This window comes from Ambystoma mexicanum, chromosome 1p (genome assembly GCF_040938575.1).
Source record: "Ambystoma mexicanum isolate Mex_15411 chromosome 1p, UKY_AmexF1_1, whole genome shotgun sequence".
Lineage (NCBI taxonomy): Eukaryota > Metazoa > Chordata > Amphibia > Caudata > Ambystomatidae > Ambystoma > Ambystoma mexicanum.
In genome coordinates, this window is record NC_090921.1 from 24968677 (window position 1) to 24991169 (window position 22493).

The following is a 22493-nucleotide window of genomic DNA, read 5'->3' on the forward strand; positions in this document are numbered from 1 at the left end:
TTTCAATATTGGAAACATAACACACACATGGGGTCGAACGCACAGGTACATATAAAGAGATAACCACAAATGATGCATTGTCTGAAAGAATCAAGGAACATCTAAATATGATCACATTTCATCGAGTTATTTCTCCGATTTATTTACATCTGCATCATCTAAATGGGATGTTGTGATTGCAGTGGAAGCTCCGTCGTCTCCCTGAAACACAGCACTTGTGTTAATAGGGAAGAAAGTATAGCAAATGGAATCACGTTATATGATCACGCATGATGGAGCTGTCAGTATCCATACCTCATGCTGCTGAAGAATATCTATGGATGTTGCAAATGTAGTGCGCACTTCCGAAAGCTGTTGCGCCGATTCGTATACGCATGGTGCCGCTTCCATTTCCCCTGGAATTACTTGAATGTCAGGCTCTGCATCAAGTGCAGGGGTTGACGCTCCATCAACTGCCTGAAACATAGTACTTTCATTAGTGAGGATTATAATAGTGAAAACATAACACACACCTGGGGTCGACAGCACAGGTACATATCAACGGCTAACCACAAATGAAACATTGTGTAGAACAATCAAACAACAAGAATTCCAGCTCCGATGATGACGCTCGATGGAGCCGTCAGTATCCATACCTCCTGCTGGTGAAGAACATCTAGAAATGTTGTAGATGTGGCAGACGCTTCAGCATCTCCCTGAAAGACAGTACTTGCTTTAGTATGGATAACACTAATTATAACTGAAAACAAACACCAGGGGACGACAACTAAGGTGTATATCAATTGGAAAGCACTAACCATACATTCGTTAAAGTAATTACACTGATATGCATAAAACAAGTCTGTAGCGGATTAGCCTAGTAAGATTACCCGATACGCGCTAGAAGTGGTTGATAACTGCGACCACGTCAAGGATGTAGAATGTTCTTGCTTCAGATTCAAGGGATAGTCAAGAAGTTGTAAAGGCAAATGATTGATAATGAAATGCCAATATTAAAAATAGCCATGTAACGTGACAGAATACTTGAAAAATGCTCAATACAGCACAGTTCCCTGTTCCCATATATATACACATTTTGTTTGTGGGTTATGAAATCGAAAAAGAATATATTGATAAATGTCATTATTCAAAAAGCTATACACTCATATCAATATCGAAATTATTACAAGAGATAGAACACCTATAATATCAATTAATCCATTCGGCTACCTACACACTACTGCAAGGCCTAAAGCTAAATCCGGACACTTGACTCACCAGTGGCGGAATGTGGACGAATAAAGTGGGAATAGCGTTTGCGAGCAATTTCCGTGTCGTTTGCCGTTTATTCTTCTTTGTTACCCAAGATGTGGTGTACATGTCCAAGGAAAAGTGCCGGCTGCAGATGCGGTATCGATCACCCCTCTTGTCCTGTAAGACTTGTTGGACTCTACTTTCCAGCTCATCCAGTGGATATCCGCAATGTCTGACCCATTCTCTTATTCGATCAACGGTTTTCAGGAATACATGCATTGTAGTGCCTTCAGATTTCGCATTGGGCGTTCGAAGGGCAACCGCTAATCGAACAGGCAGGCATTGTTGATAAATCTGAAAAGTAAATATCGACATTATTATACAATCTTCAAGAATAAAGATTTGATACAAAAGTAAATGAATCATACAATGATCAATGCAAGGTTTGTTTTGGTCGCAGGAACTATACCAGTTCATTATGTGCGGCTTAGTATTTGCATAAGTTGCAGAAATGTATAATTGATGTGACTGAAATCTGAACATGTGACTCGTCCCTTGGATGTTCTGTCTTGCACGAGAAGGAAACATGCTTACATTATAGACTGGACCCCCGAAGGATGCAATTCGATGGCAATAGACACAGATGAAAATAAATAGATCTATTGATAGCATAGCAATGGAAACTCAAGTCAATAGCAGTGAGACCAATGAACATAGCACTATTGTGTACTCTACTCGCAAATAGATAGAAATTTAAAAATCTGCGAAATATGACTAGGATGCATGGCCTTACCTTGACCAACAAACGGTTGGATTCAGCAAGCAGAGCAGTATGTTGCAGAAGAATAGGTGGGTGGCCAAAGGTAGCACACTGATGGGTTTGCTCTAAGCGGTCACAGAAGTTCACGGATAGCACGACGACGAGCAGATTAGCGTAGATCTCAGTGGTTGCCAGGTAGCACGTTCAGGAGTTGACTTGCAAAGCACAAAGATGTTCTCATGAGACATATCAAGTGGTTTATAAAGTATTAGAACCAGGGGTGTGTTTGTGAATGAATGACATATGTATGTCGTGGTTTTAGGGGGGCGGCCTGCTTCAAGGGGTGGCCTGGCTGGAGACACGGGGTCTGAGGAGGCCATGTGACCGATGGCCCCTGGGCGTGGGATACCTTTTGAAGTGTACATGTAGTTTGGCACCTTGGCCGTTCGCGCCCCAGACAGCCCCACATGCCAGCGCTCATCCACGGGTGCGAACTGCCTTTGATAGTATATCGTTGCTTATCAATAACAAATGCCACATGCCAGAGATTCTTGCGAGCACAGACCCACACTTCAACCGGTGTATTATAGTGGTCAAGACCCTTAACCTAAGGCCTGTATAATCCAATGGTAATTGTTAGTATAGATACATGTGTGACTTTTATAGAGACATAACCTACTGAAAGACTTTGAACAAGTGTTATTTAGTGCATGCATTATCGAGAATATGTTATGTTAGCTTAGATAGATAGTGACCACCCTGCTTCACAGCGACCAGACCTTCACCCATTCGGAGCACAGATGTCGGACGTCCATCCTTGAATGGAGACACACTTGATTGATTTAAAAAATCGAAACAACCATTGTTAAAATATATGTGGCGTTTTATTTTGTATCTTATTTTCATGACACAAAAATACAAGACTTTAAAGATTAAACAGGTCAAGTTGCAACACAGCAAGAGAAAATCCCCTGTACTGACCGCTGTCACTCGGGAACGTTTCTCTAATGGCACGAATGGCACAGGCGGGTATCACTCTTCGAACGTGGTGTCCAAGCCTCCGGTCGAGCCACCATGTAAAGGAACAATAGGCCACCAGCCTGTACCACCTGTGAAAAGGAATGAAACAAACGGTTTTTAAATGACCAAGAGAAGTTTAATAAACGTTTGTTGTCAATGACAATTCTTGTAACTAATGGCATTCTGCACGGACAAATGCTATCTAGACAATGCACACTATTGAACGACTTTCATGCGCTACTATGATATGAATATATAATTTTGGATATAGTAGAAGAACATGAAATAGGAGTGGCATAAGTATACTTACTCGTTACTCGGATTACGAGGACGAACAGTTGCGCGAAGTTCGTGCATAAGCACCATCATTATTCTCAACACGGCCCGTGTGAGGCAGGCTGCCCTGAAGTCTGGCAGCTCGGTGATGCATTGCGGTCGTGGCTCGCCTTCCGAAATGTAGGCCAGGCATCCCGAGTTTTCTCGGCAGCAGCAGTTCTCTTCCTCGGTTGGCATTAGCTCGCACCGATTGCATGTGCACCAGGTGGGTACGCCGTCCATGCGACTAGGCCCAGGCTCTTCATCTGTTGAATCGTCCTCCCAACTGCCATCCGAATCCCCATCGTTTTCGCGTGCTTCCCTTTCCAGTAGTTCCTCCTCGGTATTGTAATGCTTCAACACTAACCTGACTCGTGCAGCAATCAATGAGGCAAATGGAGAGTCCCCTGAGGCCCCCAACGCCTCCCTCCTCCCTAATAGGGAAACGGAGGGTTGTGCGAGGGATCCCAGGGAAACCCTCCTGGGGGAAAAAACCCTGCTGGAACGGATGTGGAGATGACCCGGTTGTTTATCCGCTGGACGTTTACAGGATTTACTGGATCTGGTCACAGAAACTCGGCGAAGTCCGGATTCTAGATAAGTAAACAAGAGATGAGAGAAGGAACTAGGTACGAGAGGAATCAATGTAATGGTTGGTGATGTACCTAACGTGTCTGGAAGGGAAGACTACCGGAGTTTCCTGTAGACTCGTGAACAGCGGAACGGGCAGGCTGGGCAGAAAGGCAAGGCTGTAGGAAAGAGCAGGAAGAAAAGGTAAGCATAGGAATAAGGTTTAGAATAATAATTTCCCTAGATGCGAACTCACGTAGCGTCTGTAGAGAGTAGCGACGCACTGAGCTTCGGCTCTTGCTGGGCCATATCCGGAATCCATGCGAGAACGAGATGACGTCAGAGGACGTCTGCCATGCGAACGTGAAAACACTGCACCGTAACCCAAAGGATGAGGAGCCATCTTGGAAGAGGGGGAAATGGAGAGTGCTCGCAATCTCCAGCGTTGCCACAGGGAACGCCAGTGCCAGTAAGTCGTGACAGGTATACTCGGGCTCGTACATGTAGGGCATTATTGTAGCCATTTTGTGGTAAACAAAAGTAAAATAATTTACCGAGATGGTACAGGTGTTCACACGGGCTACAAGCGGCAAAGGTAGCTGACCAGAGCACAGAAACGAGTCACAGAATACTACACAGAGAGAGGAATGGAATCGAAAATCTGCTGCTGTGTGTTGGGAAACGGTCTGTTTATACTTATTGAAGAAAGAGGCGTCCTGCCATTTCCATGGCGACATGTCATTAGCTGTGGTGCAGCGATTGTTGACACGAGACGTGCTTTGGCGTTGGGAAATGGGCGGTACGAGTCTGCTGATGACAGGCTCAGGGGCGGGGGATTTGATTTAGTGCCGCAGAAGCAGGTCAGCCAGGGCGATGCGGCAAGTGATAATCCTATCACAAAATGGCGGCTCCCTGGTGCTTGTTTTCGCGTGCGTTTAATGGATGAAAACTCGGGTAAGGTCCATAGGAAAGTTTTCTAAAATCGAGCCACTAAGGCTTAAAAAAAAAAAAAAGGCCGTCCCGTAGGGACAATAAACATTTTTACTGGACCATGCCTTTAATATTGGTGCTAATCGTCAGAGATTGGGTGAATTGGAATTGCAATACCTCTTACATGCTGATGATGCAGTGCTGTTTGACTACACCCCCACAGGATTGCAACGATCACTGAAGCAGTGACAGGCTATTTCCAGGAGAACTAACTCAATATCAACGTAGCAAAGACCAAGATAGTACGCCAGGGAGACAAAAGTTTTGCTGGTCTTGTAATAATCAAAATGTGGAAGTAGTCTAATCACACAGATATCTAGGGGTTGATTTTCATGCAGGAGACGATTATTACTAATCTTACAAACATCTTTTAAGTGGTGGCCGGTTCTGCGGCCGCCCAACTAAGAGCAGTAGACAAGAAGTATGGTTGCTTCTCAGCAATCCCTACTATTAAAGTGTATAATCAAACGGACATCCCCAAAATCAGGCATGGCACAGAGATAAGGGATGAAAGGTTGCACTGGAACAAAGCTGAAGCTATGGTATGGAAGGTGGTCTCCTTTCTACCCTCTTCTACCACTTTTCCAGCAGAGTCTCGTCTTTTAGGTTTAACAATACATGGGTTTGGTGGCATAGCTTGCAACTCTTAAAGAGCTTTCCTTTGTTTTTTGGTAAGCTCAATTAGGTATTGTTAAAGCACTCATGTAAGGTCTTGAATGAATGGATCGACGTAACATTGGTTATCTTAACAATTCCCTAACTATAAAGGACTTCATCACACTCCTCAAAGGGTCAAAACGCAACTGTCAGAAAACGTTTGGATTACCATGAGATCTCAATTAACGGTCTATACAATTGCAGACCATTTTACCAAGGATATAAAACCTTTGAGCACTTCTCAATTCTTCTTTAAAAAACCATTGTAGCAAGAAGATTAGAGACTTGCTGATTCGAATGAAATGTAATTTGCTACCAACGAAGGATGCCATTGGCGCCAGACAAAATGTCTTCAAGATGGTCTTAAGTGTCAATTTTGTTCTATAAGTAGGACGTTAAACCACTTGGTGATTGAATGCATACCTCTTTCAAGTCGACGCTGGATCTATTTTGAAAAGGTCATGTTACGCCAGCGTACACTCTCATGGGAAAAAGGATGGTGGCATTTGGTAATTGCACGGAATGATGATTTAGCTATCCCAGCAATGCACTTTATAGATAATATTTTAACTGTGAATTTACAATGATCAATTGCTTTTTTAGAATGATCGTAGTATTTTCTTTAAAATTTTTAATGGTCTAATGATTTGTATAGTTGATTTGTGATTTAATCCTCAGAATGATTTTAAAGTCTTATCTATGCTCTTAACTGTAGATTTGTTCTTAACCAGACTAATAAATGATGTAGTCGTTTTGGGAATGGTTAGGCTAGATTGTATGCAGTAACCCTGTGGGATACTACACCAGTCTTGTCCTCTTGGTATTAGGTAACCCACCTACTGGTATAGGTCTGTACTACACAAGTAGGTAGTGTGATTGAGCAGCCAGACGTATCGAAAGAGGGGTAAATGTGAGCTGTAGCATCGAAATCCACACATACAAGTATCCAAATAGCACTTGCGCTCAAGGTTTTCTAGTAAAATAATGATTTAACGATCAGTTTTTAATAAGCCTTCTCTAAAAAAGGGCAATATGCAACAATCAAAATACACTAAAGCGCTATATGAAAATTTAATAAATACAAATACCACTTTCTCAGATTTAGAATAAGCAAGTAGATGCTGGTTAGAGACGCTGACAATACATGTCCTACGCCCTGGGGTGACTTCAAGTACTAGGCAGTATTGGCATTTATATATGACTTTTGGGTATTTAATACATTCTGAGGTTGTGAACAAGGAAATGATTAAGGAATGAAAAAGGTTAACAGGTTCTGAGAGCCTGTGAGCACTTTTCAATCTCCCAATGAAGTCTAGATTAGATCTTTCCCAGCAATACAAGGTAAACTTATGCACCACCTATGAGGGACAGTTAGAATCAAAGTCAATGGGTCAGAAGAGCCAGGACATCCAAAGTCAATTTGATAAATGTCTATGGTGCTGAGGCAAGGTCTTGCACAAAGTTACAGAGTTTGTAAGGAATCACTGTTGGGTCACACGCGGTTAGGCTTGTGAGGGTCAGAGCGGAGATCAACTCAGCAAAAAGCAGTTACTGCAAGTCTCAAGTGAGATAATGCAAGCTACAGACAAAAGAGGTAAGCACCCCTTAGTCAGCACAGTACCTTAGGTTTGAAGAGGATTCAGCTGGGTTCTGCTCTGGTTGCAGTCCTGCAGATCCTGGGCTCCTGGGCCTCAGTCGTGGGAACAAGAGGGAGGATGTCTGGAGGACTCCTGCATTGCAGTTTGAAGGTCGGAGGCGGCTACGGGCTCTTTTCAGATCAGCGGCACTTCACGGTATCAGCTACCGGCAAATAGCACCACCGCGGTTGTTGGACACATGATGGGCTTCCCTTGCTTCTGGAGTCCATCACTCTGGTAAGGTGACTTGGGCTTGGGTCATCCTGCTTCAGGAGGGTCCTCAGGATCTTCCTGGAGCTCGGGTCCGGCTTAAAGATGAGGCACTACACTATGGATTTCTCGACTCCTGGCACTCGGTTCCAGCAGCAGCAAAGAAGTACAGTCAGTTGGGGAAGGTCCTCCAGCAAGGTTCGTCTTGCGGTACGTTGGTCCCACCAACCCAAGGGAAGAAGTTGTCCGTTCCGTGGCTTCTCTAGTTGATTCAGAATTGGAGTTTCAGCACTGCAGCACGGCTTCAGTGGAACGGTCCAGGAGGGGGCAGCAAGCTTCTCTTCCAGTTTCCTTCGTCGGATATTTCATCCAGTGGCCGATTCTGCCTTCAGTCCAAGAAACCTCGCCTTTTATGCAGGTTTCTCCCATGCATGCACAGACTAGCTGTCACTCACTCAACAGGGTGGCTGTCCTGCAAGGACATCCAGCCAGCCAATCAGCACTGGGTGCATTCAGGTAGCCAACGAGACTAAGGACAGGGAATTTCGGGCACCTCCCTTGCGTCCTGCCCTGCCAGACACACTGGAGACAGAGGCGGGTTTCAGTACTGAAGCCCACCAAAGGCAAAACCAACTAAAGGGTTAAACCTGGTTTGGTGCGCAGAGTAAAACTCAAGAAAGACCTCACAAGCAAGAAATGGCAAAAAAAGAAGACCAGGGCCATTTTGCCAAAATGGGCACCCATGGGTGCACTACTGCAGCTGAGGGTTCAGCCTGTGGTAAAAACGCACAATTGGAGGAAAATTAAACCACTGCCACCAGCCATTTAAAGTTGTGAGGACAACATAAAAAATGTTACATGAGTAAGTAGGAAAAGGGGCTACTAAGTAACCCCCCAGCACTTCCACATAAAATGGGGTGTACTGGACCTACATAGGAAAAACAGGTAAGTCAATTTCACTTTACTACTCTTGGAAACAGTAGTTCACCCAGGAGAAGGTAGTTAAACTTTATGAGAAATCCAAAAGGACTTCTCTGTGGCACTGCACTGAGGGTGCTGTGTGTCACAATACAAAAGATGATGCCTATGGAGTTTGTCAGACTCCAAAACCAAAAGAAACAGAGTCCAAATCAGATAAAATACATGAGAGAGTGAGAAAAAGGTCTCAGCCCAGGATGAAAATTAAAGGTCCTAAAGTTCAGCAAAAGTGCTGGGGGCCTCTAAGGTTGAAGGGAATTAGCACAGAACTATCGGGAATAATTTAGTGTTGAATATACTGTTCCTTGTCTGAAATGTTTTGTTTGCAGAAACTAAAACCCACAATAGATTTAAAAACAAAAAAGAATTATATTGTGTTTTTAACCACAAAAATCGATGGTACAAATTCGAAACAAACTCAACGGTACAATCAAAAGTAACAATGCAAAACAGATAACAGCAGAAAAGGTAAAGAACAATATTCAATTATTGAATAGAAAAGACAGCAGGTGAGCTTTTAGATTGGAATGAAAAATAGGAAGAGAGGGAGAAGAACAAATAGAAAGAAGGAGAGAGTTCCAGTGTTTAGGGGCAAGAAGAGCAAAAGATGGAAAACAAGAGGATACACATGGTTTTCATGAACCACCGAATTCGTCCATTCTGGACTTCATGGTCCATGATGCACCACGGTATGAACTCAGTGATCCAACATGGCCGACGGGCCTGAACCGCCGCGCTCCAGCCCTTGCGCGTAATGTTCAACATCCTAGAAAACAGTCACGCGGCTCTGCACGTCTCAACGCTACTGCTTTTCTTCTTTGTTCCTGGAGCCCCGTCCGTATCCCTCCTTACCTCTTGCCCGTGCCTTTTCCTGGATTAGTCCTGTGCTCGGTCCTACGATGTTTCGAGCACTCTCCAAGCCTGGAACTCTACCCTCTTCCTGGCTTCACGTCCTGGATACTAAACTCTATCCGGCGAAGGAGAGCCGGCTATCTTACACTGGAATCCGAAGACCTGCACCCAGGCCTATACAAGTCTCGGACAGTGAGAAAGAAGGAAGTCACTTCCAAGAAGGTCACAAGCAAAGAGAAACAGGTGAGAAGGAGAGAAACTTGTGACACATGGAGGTTTAGGAATAGATACTGGGAACGGAGAAACCGGAAAGGGGAATAGAAAGAGATAAGTGAGGGAAGACAGGATGGCGCAAGGCCATGGATACACTAAAAGACAATTGAAAGAATGTGATAAAAGAGAGAAGATTCAAAAGGGAAGAAGCAATATAGAAAGATGGGATGGTGTAATTGAGGAACAGAGAGAAAGAGAAAAAAGGAGACAAACAGAAGAATTATAGATAGAATGAAGAGGAAGAAGATTAGAAGCAGGAAGACCAGGAAGAAGGGCAGAGCAGTAGTCAAAAGTGAGAGAAAATTAAGCAGGAACGAAGAAGCTTAGTCGTATGGAAAGACAGATGAATAGAAAACAGAGCCTAGCAGCAAGATCAATCAGTAGAAGAAATGTGTAAAGAAAAAGAAAGAGGGGTCAAAGATTACATCCATATTACGAGCAGAAGAGGAAAATGGTAAGGAAGAAGGAAGAAAGGGAACGGGGAGTGAGAGTAGGAGGAATAGTGGTAGCAGGAAAGAAAAGAACCTCGGTCTTTGACGGATTGAGAGGAAGAAAATGGAAGACATCCAATTTTGAACAGCAGAAAGGCAGTTAGAAATAATAGAATGAAAAGCAGTATCAAAAGAAGAGAAAGAAATGAAAAGGTGGGTGTCATCGGCATAAAGATGAAAATAAAGATTAAAAGATAAGATAAGAGCAAAAAACAGGATAGTATAGAGTGAAAAAAAGAAGAGGGTCAAGGACAGACCATTGCGGGTCACCATAAACCACAGGGTGAGAAGGGGAAGTGTGCCCATCTCACGTTACTGAGTAAGGCAACTGCGAAATATAAGAGTAAAACCATTGGAGCCTAGGGCCATATAGAGAGGAAAGGGAGGACATGAGACGAAAGGGATCAACAGTATTAAAAAGGGGCAGAACTGACAAGAAGAATAGAAGAGGATTTAGAATGATGAGCTGTGACAAGAGCATTGGAGACATGCAAGAGAGTAATCTTCGTAGAATGAGAAGGTCAAAACCAGATCGTAGAGGAGATAAAGGAAATGAAGATTACAATGCGCAGAAACTTGAGCATATCCAGCACGCTCGATAGGTTTGGAGAGAAATGGAAGAAGAGAGATGGAGAAAAGAGAGAACGCTGGCTCACAAGCAAATCAAAGAACTGGAACTGCTGCTAGACCAGCAAGAGTACCCAGACTGTTTCCAAAGAAGAGAGAAGTTAACGGGGGACCGGGGAGGATCAGGAAGAAGTAACATAACTCATACCAGTGCCAAAGAAGTGTTACTATATGTGAAGAAATAAGAGTAACACTCAGCGAAGGGGAATTGGATATAAAGGAATTACTGTTGCCAAAGGTGAAGAGTGATAGTTCATGGAAAGGAACACAAGTATTCCCTGGGCCGGGGGGGTGGGGGGGGAAATGTGTGGGTGTAGAAATACAGTACATTTACTAAAAAGGTGAACTTTGATCAAAGGAGGAAGGAATAACGTTCCCAGAGCCGAGGGAAAAAGAGGGGGGGAAAAAGAGGGGGGAAAAAGTGAGAGAGAAAGAGGGATCCTCAGATAATGGGAAATATTTAGGAATAAATTCCAAACTGGTAAAGAAAGGAAAGCCTGTGAGAGACCCAGAGCAAAAGGGTGTGAAATAAAAAAAAGAGAATATCAAAAGTAAAGGCATTCTTAGACTATACAACCGAACCAGTGGAACAAACTTCTTTCCCAACTTGGGTCCTTCCTATCCTCCATCTCCCTCTCAACCTGTGGTGTTCCCCAGGGGTCTAACCTCACGCCCTGGCTTTTCAACCAATACCTGGCAACCCACACCTACTGCATTTCCATTTTTTGCTCAAACTTCCAGTGCTACGCTGACGACACAACTCATTTTCAGGCTGCCCTCGCCCACCTCCTCTCCCTCTCTCATCTCTGATTGCCTAACTGCCATTCAAGATTGGTGTGCCGCCAATGATCTTTGTCTGAATGCCAACAAGATCTAGATCCTCCTCATCGGCACACCTTCACCATTCTTTCCCCTCCTCTCTGGCCGGCCTCCCATGGTCCCCCTCCTAGCCCTACCTGCGCGGCTAAGAATCTCGGGGTCATCTTTGATTCCACACCTTCCTTCTCCGCACACATTTCTGACGTCACTAAAAAGTCAAACTTATTACTGCACCTCCTTAGAGGTACTCTGCCTTTCCTGTCCTTCCCTCAGAAGCTCACTGTCTCCCAAGCTCTGGTTCTCTCTAGGTTGGACTACTGTAACAGCCTCTTTTAAAAACTACCTGCCGCCACTCTAAGCCCTTTACAACTAATCCAGAACAGGACTGCAAGACTTGTCCTTTGCTTCAAGCCCTGGGATTGTATCTCTCCAGCTCTGAAATCCCTTCATATAGCTCCCAGTGGATGCAAGGACTAAATTTAAAACCCTTTGCATTGTCCACAAGGCTTTCTAGGTTCTGGGTCCAAAATACCTACAACTATGCCTCTGTAAATACCTCCCCTCTCAAGCCCTTTGCTCCTCTACTTCCAACTCGCTCAGGGTCAGTCGTTTTTCAAAGAAACAAGCTGGGGGCAGATCTCGGTCTTTGGCTGGGGCCTCCCTTTGGAACAGCCATCTGGCCACCCTGAAACTTGAGGCGAACCATCTCGGGTTCTGGATGCAACTCAAGACTTTCCTCTTTGCTTCTGCCTTTGCCCCTCTTCTCCCCTGCTGATCTGTTTTTCTCTCTTGGCATTGTGCACCTGGCCACCCTCTGTCCTTCGGGCCCAGGTACCTGCTTCACCCTGCCTCCTTCCTGCAGGTCACCCCTTGCACCGGGACCTGTATCTGTATCCATACAGTCCCCCATTCCTCTTCTGCACTTATCAGATACACCCATCTGACTAATCTTGCACTTGAACTTGCTGGCTGCACTAACACTTTTCACTGCCTTTATTTATTGCACTTATTATCTATTCTGTTCTCTCCTGTTTTGCACTTTCCACTTCTTCCCCTTCCACGCACTTTCCCCCTTTTCCATGCACTTGCACGTTCTAAATGTCCCTGGGCCTAGTAAGATTGTTGTTTATGTTCTCCCTTGTTCCCCTCCCTTTGCTTGTTCGTCCTCTTAAAACACCAGTGTATGTGCACAATATAAATACAATATCATTAACTGTCTACAATGAGAAGTGTTGGAACTGATAAAAAAGAACCGCCAAAGAAAACATCCATGAAGGGAACCAGTGCCGAGAGCATAAAGCAGGAGAAGGGAGTCATTTTGTTAAGATACGCGATGCGGTCAGATGGTCATAATTTGGGATGGTAGACGGATTATTTTTGGACATTGAGACTAATGAGCACCTTAGATATACTTTGGGTAGGGTACACCCCATCGCCACATGAATAGTTCAGCATTTCTAACTATTATTTAATAAAAATGTCTTTAAAGAGTCTGCGCACGTCCTTGTGACATGTCATAGTGTGACTAATTGAGATTGTACACGGGAGAGCTGCAGCACCCGCTTATTAATTGATAGTGGGCTTTAGGATAGGCTAGGAACTGGAGTGACTAGGATTCCCCCAGGTGAAACTGATTCAGCTGCAGTATGTTGCCTCGTTACAAATCTGATGAGGGAGAGAGAACATGGGAATTGTGGAATCGGATAAAATGAGGAGCCTGAATTGTTATCATTAGAAGAATCATAAGACCCATTTGTACCCTCTTGTAGAGAACCATTGTTTAGTATTATCCCCTTTAGGAATCCAGTTATTATCCATTATTGCAGCCTGCCTAGTAGTACATTGCTGAAGTAGACACTATCCACATTATTAGAATGCATTTACAATTTTCTTATAGATTGACATGTCATGCATTTGAAGGGAGTTGCCCAGTTATATGAAGGGATTGCTTAGTTATGTTATGACAGAAAGAGATGCTTTTAGAATGACATGTTATGTATTATAGTGCTCCAATAGGAGAGACACATGCTAGACACTTTGCCATTTGCAATAGAATGACACTTGCACGTATTTGAAGTGCCATGATAGTGTTTTAGAGACACAGTATATTTGCAGTATGACAGAGAATGATTTGCTATGCATTTATGTTTGCATTAGAAATAGCGCTTAGGCTGAGTGAAATGCATTGCTTGCACTACACACACCCACAGGCATATTTGAAATGCACATAGAGCCATTTAGTACACATGTATGCTTTGTAGAGACACATTTAGAGACTGTCATGTATGTATGTATGTTGAGTCACTTAGAATGAGTTTGCATTATAGCGCATGGAATCGTAAACGCTAGGAAGCATTAAACACGAGGCCTGAGCCATTTGCTGATGGAGAAAGACAGTTGTTTTGCCACTGGACTCAGCGCGAAGAAATGTTATGGTTAACACTGAACAAAGGAATTTGTAAACAGCTTGGTACATAAGAAGTCACCCATGTCCCAGTAGAGAGAGTGAAGGAAGCTTATCAGCTTGGCTTCTGTGCTTCGCGGAGACTGCAACACGAGGGTGGGGGCATGAGCGAGATGGAGAAGATGGCTTTTGCATGAGGGAGACAGGGCCTAAAAGAGTATTTAGGGATGCCAGCAGAGCCTACAGTGGAGTGAATGCAAATAGATGGTGTTTTTCAATGCACACAGAATGGCCACGAAAGAAAGATGACATACTCAAATGTCACGCTGACAGCACACAAAGTGAAAGGACATGCTGTGAAAGCACACGCACGAGACAGGAACACGCAAAAGCAGACTGGCAGGCATTTTGCTAAACGCTGAGGGAGAGACATTCTTAGACATTCTTAGTATAGAATGTGAGTAACCATAGAGATATGTGCGTCAATTGAAGAGTATAACCGAGTGGGGAGAGGGGACTGCACTAGAGATCGAGAGAGCCGGAGAGTTGCAGAGTTGTTGGTTGCTGAAGGGGAGTTCGGGATGAGTTGCTGAGGTTGCTGGCTGTTGGTTGGAGATGGTGCAAGATGGAGTCCGAGATGCAATGAGAGAGAAGCAGCCTGATGACGCTCTGATGAGAGAGAGAGAGAGAGCTTGGGAGTTCGAGTGACCAGATCTTGAGAGGCAGACAATGACTGCCAGGCCTCTGCACGACTCTGCAATCAGCCAAAGACAGAGCTGGAAACACATGCAGAATGGGAAGTATGGTTTTAGCCTACACTAAATTGATTGATAAGGACAGACACTTACATAAGGGGAGAAGGGGAAAACAGACAGGGATTGTGTAGAGTGAGAGTGGGAAGGATAGAGTGGATTGGTGGTGTGGATTTGTCCATGGAGGAGATGGATGCCGACGCTTGCATTTAGACTGCATTAGGCAGCACAGGCTTGCAGTAGAAACCTGAAAGGCTTATAGTCATTGCATGGTAGCTTTGCACCAGAAGTATAAAAAGTGCAAATTAGACATAGCATTAGAACTGCCTCCATTGTTATGCATTATGCTTAGCTATGTGATCATAAATAAATGTATCCCATTGTTATAAATTTAATCGATTCTTTGTCTTTTGTTTTGTGTCTTATGTTATTTGTTATTCTGTTACAAGTAGTAAGATAGGAGTAACACAGTGCACATAGAGCCCGAGATATGAATGCAGCAAGGGGGGGGGGGGGTATAGTGATCCATAACCCCCTAGGAGGTTGTCAAAGATTGTCTCTGACTGAGACCGGAGCGAGCTTGCCCGGGGGGAGGGGGGGCAAGACTTTGGTTAGGGATTTTGTTTTTTCAGACTGACAAGCCCAGCATTTCTGACTATTATTTAATAAAAATGTCTTTAAGGAGTCTGCGTCCTTCTTCTGACCTGTCATAGTGTGACTAATTGAGATTGTACACGGGAGAGCTGCAGCACCCGCTTATTGATTGATAGTGGGCTTTAGGATAGGTTAGGAACTGGAGTGACAAGAATTCCCCCAGGTGAAACTGATTCAGCTACAGTCTGTTGCCTCGTTACAAATCCTCCCAAAGAGGCCTGCCATCTTGGAGCCATGCAGCATCTCTGTTCTGCTTTTACTATTCTAGGATAGCACGGCAGGGATATGCAGTAGCTTCGAGCACTCCGCATGGCATGTGCATCTCTTGGAAACACAGACTCCTTTGTCCAAGCAGGGCCAACTCAAGGAAGCTACCGCTGACCATGATGGTGTTCCATCCCTTCTAGTATGCAGTGGGAGGAGCTCTTTGAATATAGGCTTGTCAGTGGTGCTCTTAGGTCCCACTGAGTTTTTCCTTCTGTCTGCACATCTTACCCTAAAACAAGGGTGGGTGTCTTGGAAGATCACGGGTGGCAAAGCAAACAAGGCCATTTCTGCTGGCAGCATTACAAAGCTGGCCAAGACCCCTTGTCCACAGGGTGTTAAAAGGCCAGCCCCTTTGTCGCTTCACCATGCCCCGGTCCCAGTGCACACATAGCAAGGTGCACTACAGATGTTCATTTCAAGGACATAGTGTAGGAGGGAGTGCCCCTCACAGGAGCGGGGAAAGGAATAGAGTGCAATACATAAGGACAGTCCATAAAAGAGATTACAAAAGCTGACACAGTGCGACTAAAATATGCAGAAACAAATCCATTGCTATGTTGCCCTCTTCACTCAATAGACGCATCCATTACAACAATGTAACTGGCTGAAAATCAACCCAACTGGTGAGTTTGGATTTGAAGAGATCACGTCTGTCTTTACTGCTTACTTGAGGAAGGGTTGAAGCCACTGTCGATGTCCACGTCCTTGGCATCCTTGAGGCGCACAGCCTCCTTTTCCTTGGGTTTTAAAGAGAAGACAGTGGTGGCGATCAAGGGACCTGTTAAAAAAAGTAACCTGGCATTACTAGAACTTAGAATGAAAGTGCAACAATAATTCAGTGGCATTACTGTGGAGAAATACATGGAACAAGAGAACCACACTGTAATGATTATGCTTTGAAATCTATACAAAAAGAAAAAATTATTGAAGGAGGTGCAGGGGGGTAGGTGGAAAACAAATATGGTGTGTCCTTGTGCTGCAGCCGAGAGGGTGCATGTATGCACCTGTGCATCCGCCAATGCTACTCATGTTTTGATAGATGTCAGGTGATTTTTGGCTGGAGTCGTCTTATTCACTATACTTGTGGTATAGTAAACCTTGGTGGGAAAAGTGCAGCTTACCCACAATAATTGACTGCACTGCCCATCTCCTAATGAGTTGGCTTAAAGAATAGACATGGTAGGAGTAGACACAGTACTGTGTTGGTGGTACAGTTAACAGATGTTATATTACAGATCAAATTATCTCCAAGAGAAATTAAATCATTTCCTTGGTCATCATGCATGCAAAAACCAATCAGCGGGGAGCGAGTCATAAGCATACAAGCCAACACAAACTCTTCATGTGTACCCTATGCTTCATGTGTACCCTATGCCCACAGTAGTGGAGACCTCAAGAAAGAGCTAAAGATGCTTAGAACGTTGGTCCCGATGCATGAGTCAATGTAACAATACGTTCTCTTGTATTGAAGAGGGAAATCTACTTATGGTGTATATTCCACATAGGTCAGTGAACAAAATATATGTTTAAAGTACATTTGCTACCTACAAAAGAAATAGTCTGCAAAAAGTGGAAAATACCACTGTTAAGGTTACTATAAATAGTGAGGGTACAATAAATATAGTCTTTCACGCTAAAAATTACAGCCCAACTCATAGCACACTACCACTGTGAAGCCACAACCACAACGAATAAGTACAAATACTTAAACAATTGTCTTTGTCTTCTTACGCACAACACATGTTACGACACTAGATAGGAAGTTAAGGCCATTTTGTTTGTTGATAAAGTACAAACAGGAAAATGGTAGCATTGCAAACGTGTGTTTGAGTCATTAGTCGTAGTAGTTCTATTTTAAATTGTAATATTACACTTTAGGAAACAAGAAATGAACGTACAGCCATTTGTTTGTCAATGAACAACTACAATGGTTCCCTACTCCATCTTTGCCTTAATACCAAGAGAAAAACATTGGGCCTCACCCCAAATCTCTTGCTACAGGTGAATTTGTATTTATTTAGATTTACATAGCGATTTTATCCAAAGCGCTTTACATGAGGACGAAGCAATTACAACAAGCAATATATAACATTGAATCAACCCAGAAAACAGTACAAGGAACAATTTACATTATTGGTGAGGTCAAGTGCATAAGGAGATGTACCAGAGTGAGAGAGGAGGGTTAGAAGGTGAAGGAGGATGCAGTGGAGAGAGAGGAAGCTGAAAGATGCTAGGGGGGTGAATGGAAGAGGTAGGATTTTAGAGAAGTGCGAAATGGGGGGTAGGAGGTAGTAGAGCGGACGGGGAGGGGAAGGCAGTTCAAATGGAAAGGAGCGAGAAGTTGGAAGGAGAGGAAACGGTAAGGGGCACAGGGTGGAGGAGGAGGAGAGAGAAGGAAGAGATCCGCAGAACGAACGAGAAGGGGTGTAGAAAGTGAGAAGGGAGGATAGATAGGGAGGGTAAAGACAATAGAGGGCTTTGAAAAATAGACAGAGGAAGTTAAATTTAAGCTGGGAGTGAAAAGGGAGCCAACCTAGTGAGTCAAGGGAAGAGGAGATGGAGTCGTGAGGTGAGAGAAGGCAGAGGGAGCAGGATAGCAGAGTGGTAGATGGATTTGGGGGGGGGGAAAGAGGCGAGAGGAGGGGTTGTCCAGAGAAAAGAGTGGAACAGTAGAAGAGTCTAGAGAAGATGAGGGAGGAGATTAGGAGTTTAGTAGTGTGAAAGGTTAGGAGAGGACACATTTTACGGATGTTGTAGAGGTGGAAGCGGCAAGATCTAGAAGTGAGAAATGTGGTGAGAAAGAGGTGGGGTCGATGTGGAGACCAAGGTTGCGAGCTTGGGGAGAGAAGGGGAGTTGGGAGGGGGGAAAGAGAATTCCTATTCTTAGTTCTGATGTTGGATTTATGCTCTGTTAATCTTTTTTTTATTTAAACAATTTTGATTGATTTCTACAACAAACTATACTCATTCAACAAACCAGCAGTATACATCATGAGTCCACAACATCTGTTATTTAACGTTTAGGCTCTGCTGTTTACTTTACCCCCTGCCCCCAAACTCGAGCCTACTCCACCTCGTTTCTTGCATTTCCTGCATTTCATGGCATTCCTGCAACTGCCTCCTCAGCAGGTTCATTCTCGTTGCGGCTATCCTGGGTGGGCTCATATAATGTGGCCATCAGTTGTCTCCATTCCATCAGGGATCCTGCTTCCTCCCCCCCATGTTGCTCGCCTCTTGCCACACTGTTTTAGCTTCTGTCCATTTCTGTAGGTCCCTCCACCATGGCTTGCCTTCCATCCCATGGCAATTCTCCTCTTGGCGAGTATATATGCCAGGTCTTTCAGCTTACTTACATGTCTCACCTGGCGCGGTCTAGGACACCCCCCTAACATGCATGCCCACAGATTCCACATCTAGCGTGATCCCTTTATCGGTTAGGCGGTGGGCTACTTCTCCCCAGAATTTTCTAATTTTCTAACATGCCCAGAACATGTGTATCATCCCTGCGTTCACTTCCCCACATTTGGGACATGTTTGTATTCCTGCGTTTTTGAATTGAGTAATCCTCTGGGAGGTCATGTACGCTCTGTGTGTAACATATAGCTGGATCTGTTGCAGCCTCGCATTCCTGGACACTTTTTTGTGGCATCTCTGAACCCTCACGCACAACCCGTCGTTCATGTGTTCCCCGGCTTCCTCTTCCCAATCCAGTCTCAGCTGGGTCACCTCCTTTCCCACCCTGGACATCAGCAGTTCATAGATCCGAGAGGCCTTGTGCCCACCCTCTGAGATATAAATCGTTTCTCTGGCTATGTCGGGTTGGTCTTGCAGCACTATTTCAGACCATGTCTCTTTCACCCGCCGTACCAGTCTGGTTTAAGTAATATACTGCCCTGTGTGTAGACCTGTTTCTTCCACCAGTACGTTAAAATCCATTACCTTCCCATCTTGCCATACATCTCCTAGCTTTGCAATGCCACCGGTTCCTAGTGCTTACGAATTGTCTTCCTCAGTTGCTCATCCACTCCAGTCAATGCCACTAGCGCCACTCGCGGAGAACACAGGGTCGGGTTCTCCATGACCTGGCAAGCCTTTCGCCACATCTTCCATCCCAGTTCTAACATCCTTGTACACCCTTTTAGTTCTGGCTTTGACAGCCATATCCATTCTTTCAAAAAGAAGGGGACACATTCAGACCTCAGCAATCTGGACTCCGATGTTGAGTCTTCCATTAACCACTTAGCCATGTAGTTGACTAGCCAGATAATAGACCTCAAAGTTGGGCAATTTTATGCCCCCTTTATCATACATGTTCTGCAGTTTCCATAAGGCTATTCTATTCCTGGTCTTGTGCCATATGAACCCTCTACATATGCTTTGGAGTTTAACAAAGAATCTCTTGGGTATCATATGGTATATTCCCGAAAAAGTGTAACAACCTTGGCAAGACCACCATCTTCAGCAATGTCACCCTCCCTACCATGGCCAAAGGGAGCTTAGCCCAGAATCTCATACTATTCTCTATGTTTGCCACTGCCTTCTTTGTGTTATGTTTGTATTCCTCTTCTACTGTATGATAAATATCAATCCCCAGATATCTAAAGGTTCTAGCCTCCCAATGTATTTCTAATAATGGTAGGTTTTCTAACGGAATCCCCTTATATCTCCCCAGGGGGAATATGCATGATTTCTTAGGACTGACAGTAAAGCCAGAGAGGTGCGCAAATGGCTCCATAACTTCTAGGATATATTGCAAGTTTTCCTCAGGGTACTTCAAGTATAGCAGCATATCATCCGCATATAGTGATATTAAATGTGGCCCTCCATTCGTGTGGATCCCCACCTCCTCATATTGTTGCCTCAGATATATCGCTAAGGGTTCCAGTACGAGGATGTACAGCATCGGGGACCAAGGGCATCCCTGTCTGGTACCCCTACTAAGTTGCCACCTCTCTGAGATGATCGCTCCCGTCTTGACTCTAGCTATTGGCTTACTGTACAGTAGTTTCACCCCCTTCAGATACCCAGGCCCTATTGCATATTCTTTTAGGGCTGCCCTCAGCCAAGGCCATTTGACAGAATCAAAGGCCTTCACCGCATCTAATGAAACAATTGCAACTTCGTGCAAGTCCCTTTGTTTGCTCTATGACATGGTGGAGCCTTCTGAGATTATTGGATATGCTTCTGTGCGGGACATATTCGGTCTGGTCCAGATGTATGAGTTTGTGAATAACTTGTCTCAGTCTATTTGCCAGCACAGCCGTAAGTATTGTAGGGGAGGATTGGTCCAAAAAGACCCCCCTTGCCTACATCCCCTCCCCCGGTGAGGGCCATAGCTCATCGGGCGTCCCCTCCTTACCACCAGGGCCCAGGTGGTGGATGGCTCACCTGCTGAAGACATTGCCCAAACATATTGAATTTAGCTAGGCCTCAGGAACCATTTTGTCTAATAAAGATGGTGTGAGCTCGGCGCACTGCCGCGCGGCCCCCACCTTTGGAGAGTTTCAATTATCCCTGTGTCCACAGCTCCCTGGCAGATCCGCTGTGAGCCCGTTCCCACGAACGAGACGGACATGAGCTAGTGTAAGATACCAACACTGTAACATTTCACCTTCCGCAGTGTATCGCTGCTCCCAGCATGACCTGGCCAGCAGAGCCTGGGTGGAAAAAGAACTGTAAAATGGCCCTCGGATAAAAGCAAAAGTTCCCAAATACTAATGCCAAAACTACCTGCGATGGACGCATTTTCTCCACAAACCTCTTTGATTAGAAAACCTGTAAAATGTACAGATATGGCAGAATACATGTCCACATGGCATTAGCAATGACGCACCCACACCACTGCAGTTATGTACAAATAGTAGAATCGTCCCGGGGGGTTATTTGTTATGCGTAGCATTGAAAAGATTACACCCCACGGTCCCGCGCCATAACCAAACTAATGCTGCTAGAGTGCAGAGAAAGACAAATGCAACCATACTGAGGGCTCATGTGAAGGACGTGCGAGAATGCACCCTTCATGTGTGTATGTCCAAGCCCCTTATGTGCCACTACCGTCACATACAGTGGCGAGTCGTTTCTATGCGCTCCACCAACCTCACTACTACCTCACTTACTGCAAATGTATATGCATATAACAAAATGTTGTAGTTGTTAAAACATAGTGTACAAATAATGTGCTCGGACTGGCTACATTTGAGAGGCATTTAGCAAAATTAAAATGTAAGCTTTGGAATGATTCAATGAGTATTGTATAGTATTCGAATGTTTATGATGCTTTCACCTAAAATCGGCAACACACGAGGAAGATGCCTTTGTGAATATATGCAAGGCCATTCCCCCTCCCTCCCTGAGAAGCCTGCCAGACGAGAGAGCAGAGGCCTGCGCCGCACATCTCCACCTCCCCCAACTAGGCTGGAGCCGCTTCAAAGATTTGTAGTTCCCTCTGCAGCACCCAAGGCCACGACCCGCCACCTGCATTATTTACAGCCCAGCAGTAAACCTCCGCCTGAACACACAACTCCAGAGGTGCCCTCTCTTACACCCCACAACCCACCGGATCACCTTAGGTTAATGGCCCCTGTAAAATTAGGACACCCAATATTATGGCAACATTACAGCAACACATTCATAACGACTTCTAACAAGACAGGAGGACATGTACCGTCTGTCCCATGCCCTGAGACCCAGCCCCACGACCTATGTTACCCGGTCAACAGGACACTGGTAACCATGTACTGATGAATCGCCATCAAACCCCTCTCAAGGTGCATTCCTCCTGTGTTGCATTAACCTGTAGCATAACCTATTGGGAGATTTACTAAAGAGAATAATATTGCAAACGACTGAATGACTGCGGTGTGCATGGCCTAGGGCAAAGAAGTCAGGAAAAGACATTCATCTCTGACTCTGGCCACAGTGGCACAACAACACCGCCCGGATGGACCCAGCTGACCCGCCAGGCCCAGCCCAACCCACGAGGTT

At 44.7% G+C, this 22493-nt stretch overlaps 1 protein-coding gene across 1 annotated transcript in view; it reads right to left on the bottom strand.

Annotated features, from left to right (window-relative positions):
- Positions 1 to 22493, bottom strand: part of LOC138564543 (uncharacterized) — a 107375-nt gene that overhangs the window by 59157 nt on the left and 25725 nt on the right. The window contains exon 3 of the mRNA XM_069642918.1: positions 16177 to 16287. Within this exon, the coding sequence (XP_069499019.1) occupies positions 16177 to 16287 (111 nt within the window). The remainder of the gene's footprint in view (positions 1 to 16176; positions 16288 to 22493) is intronic.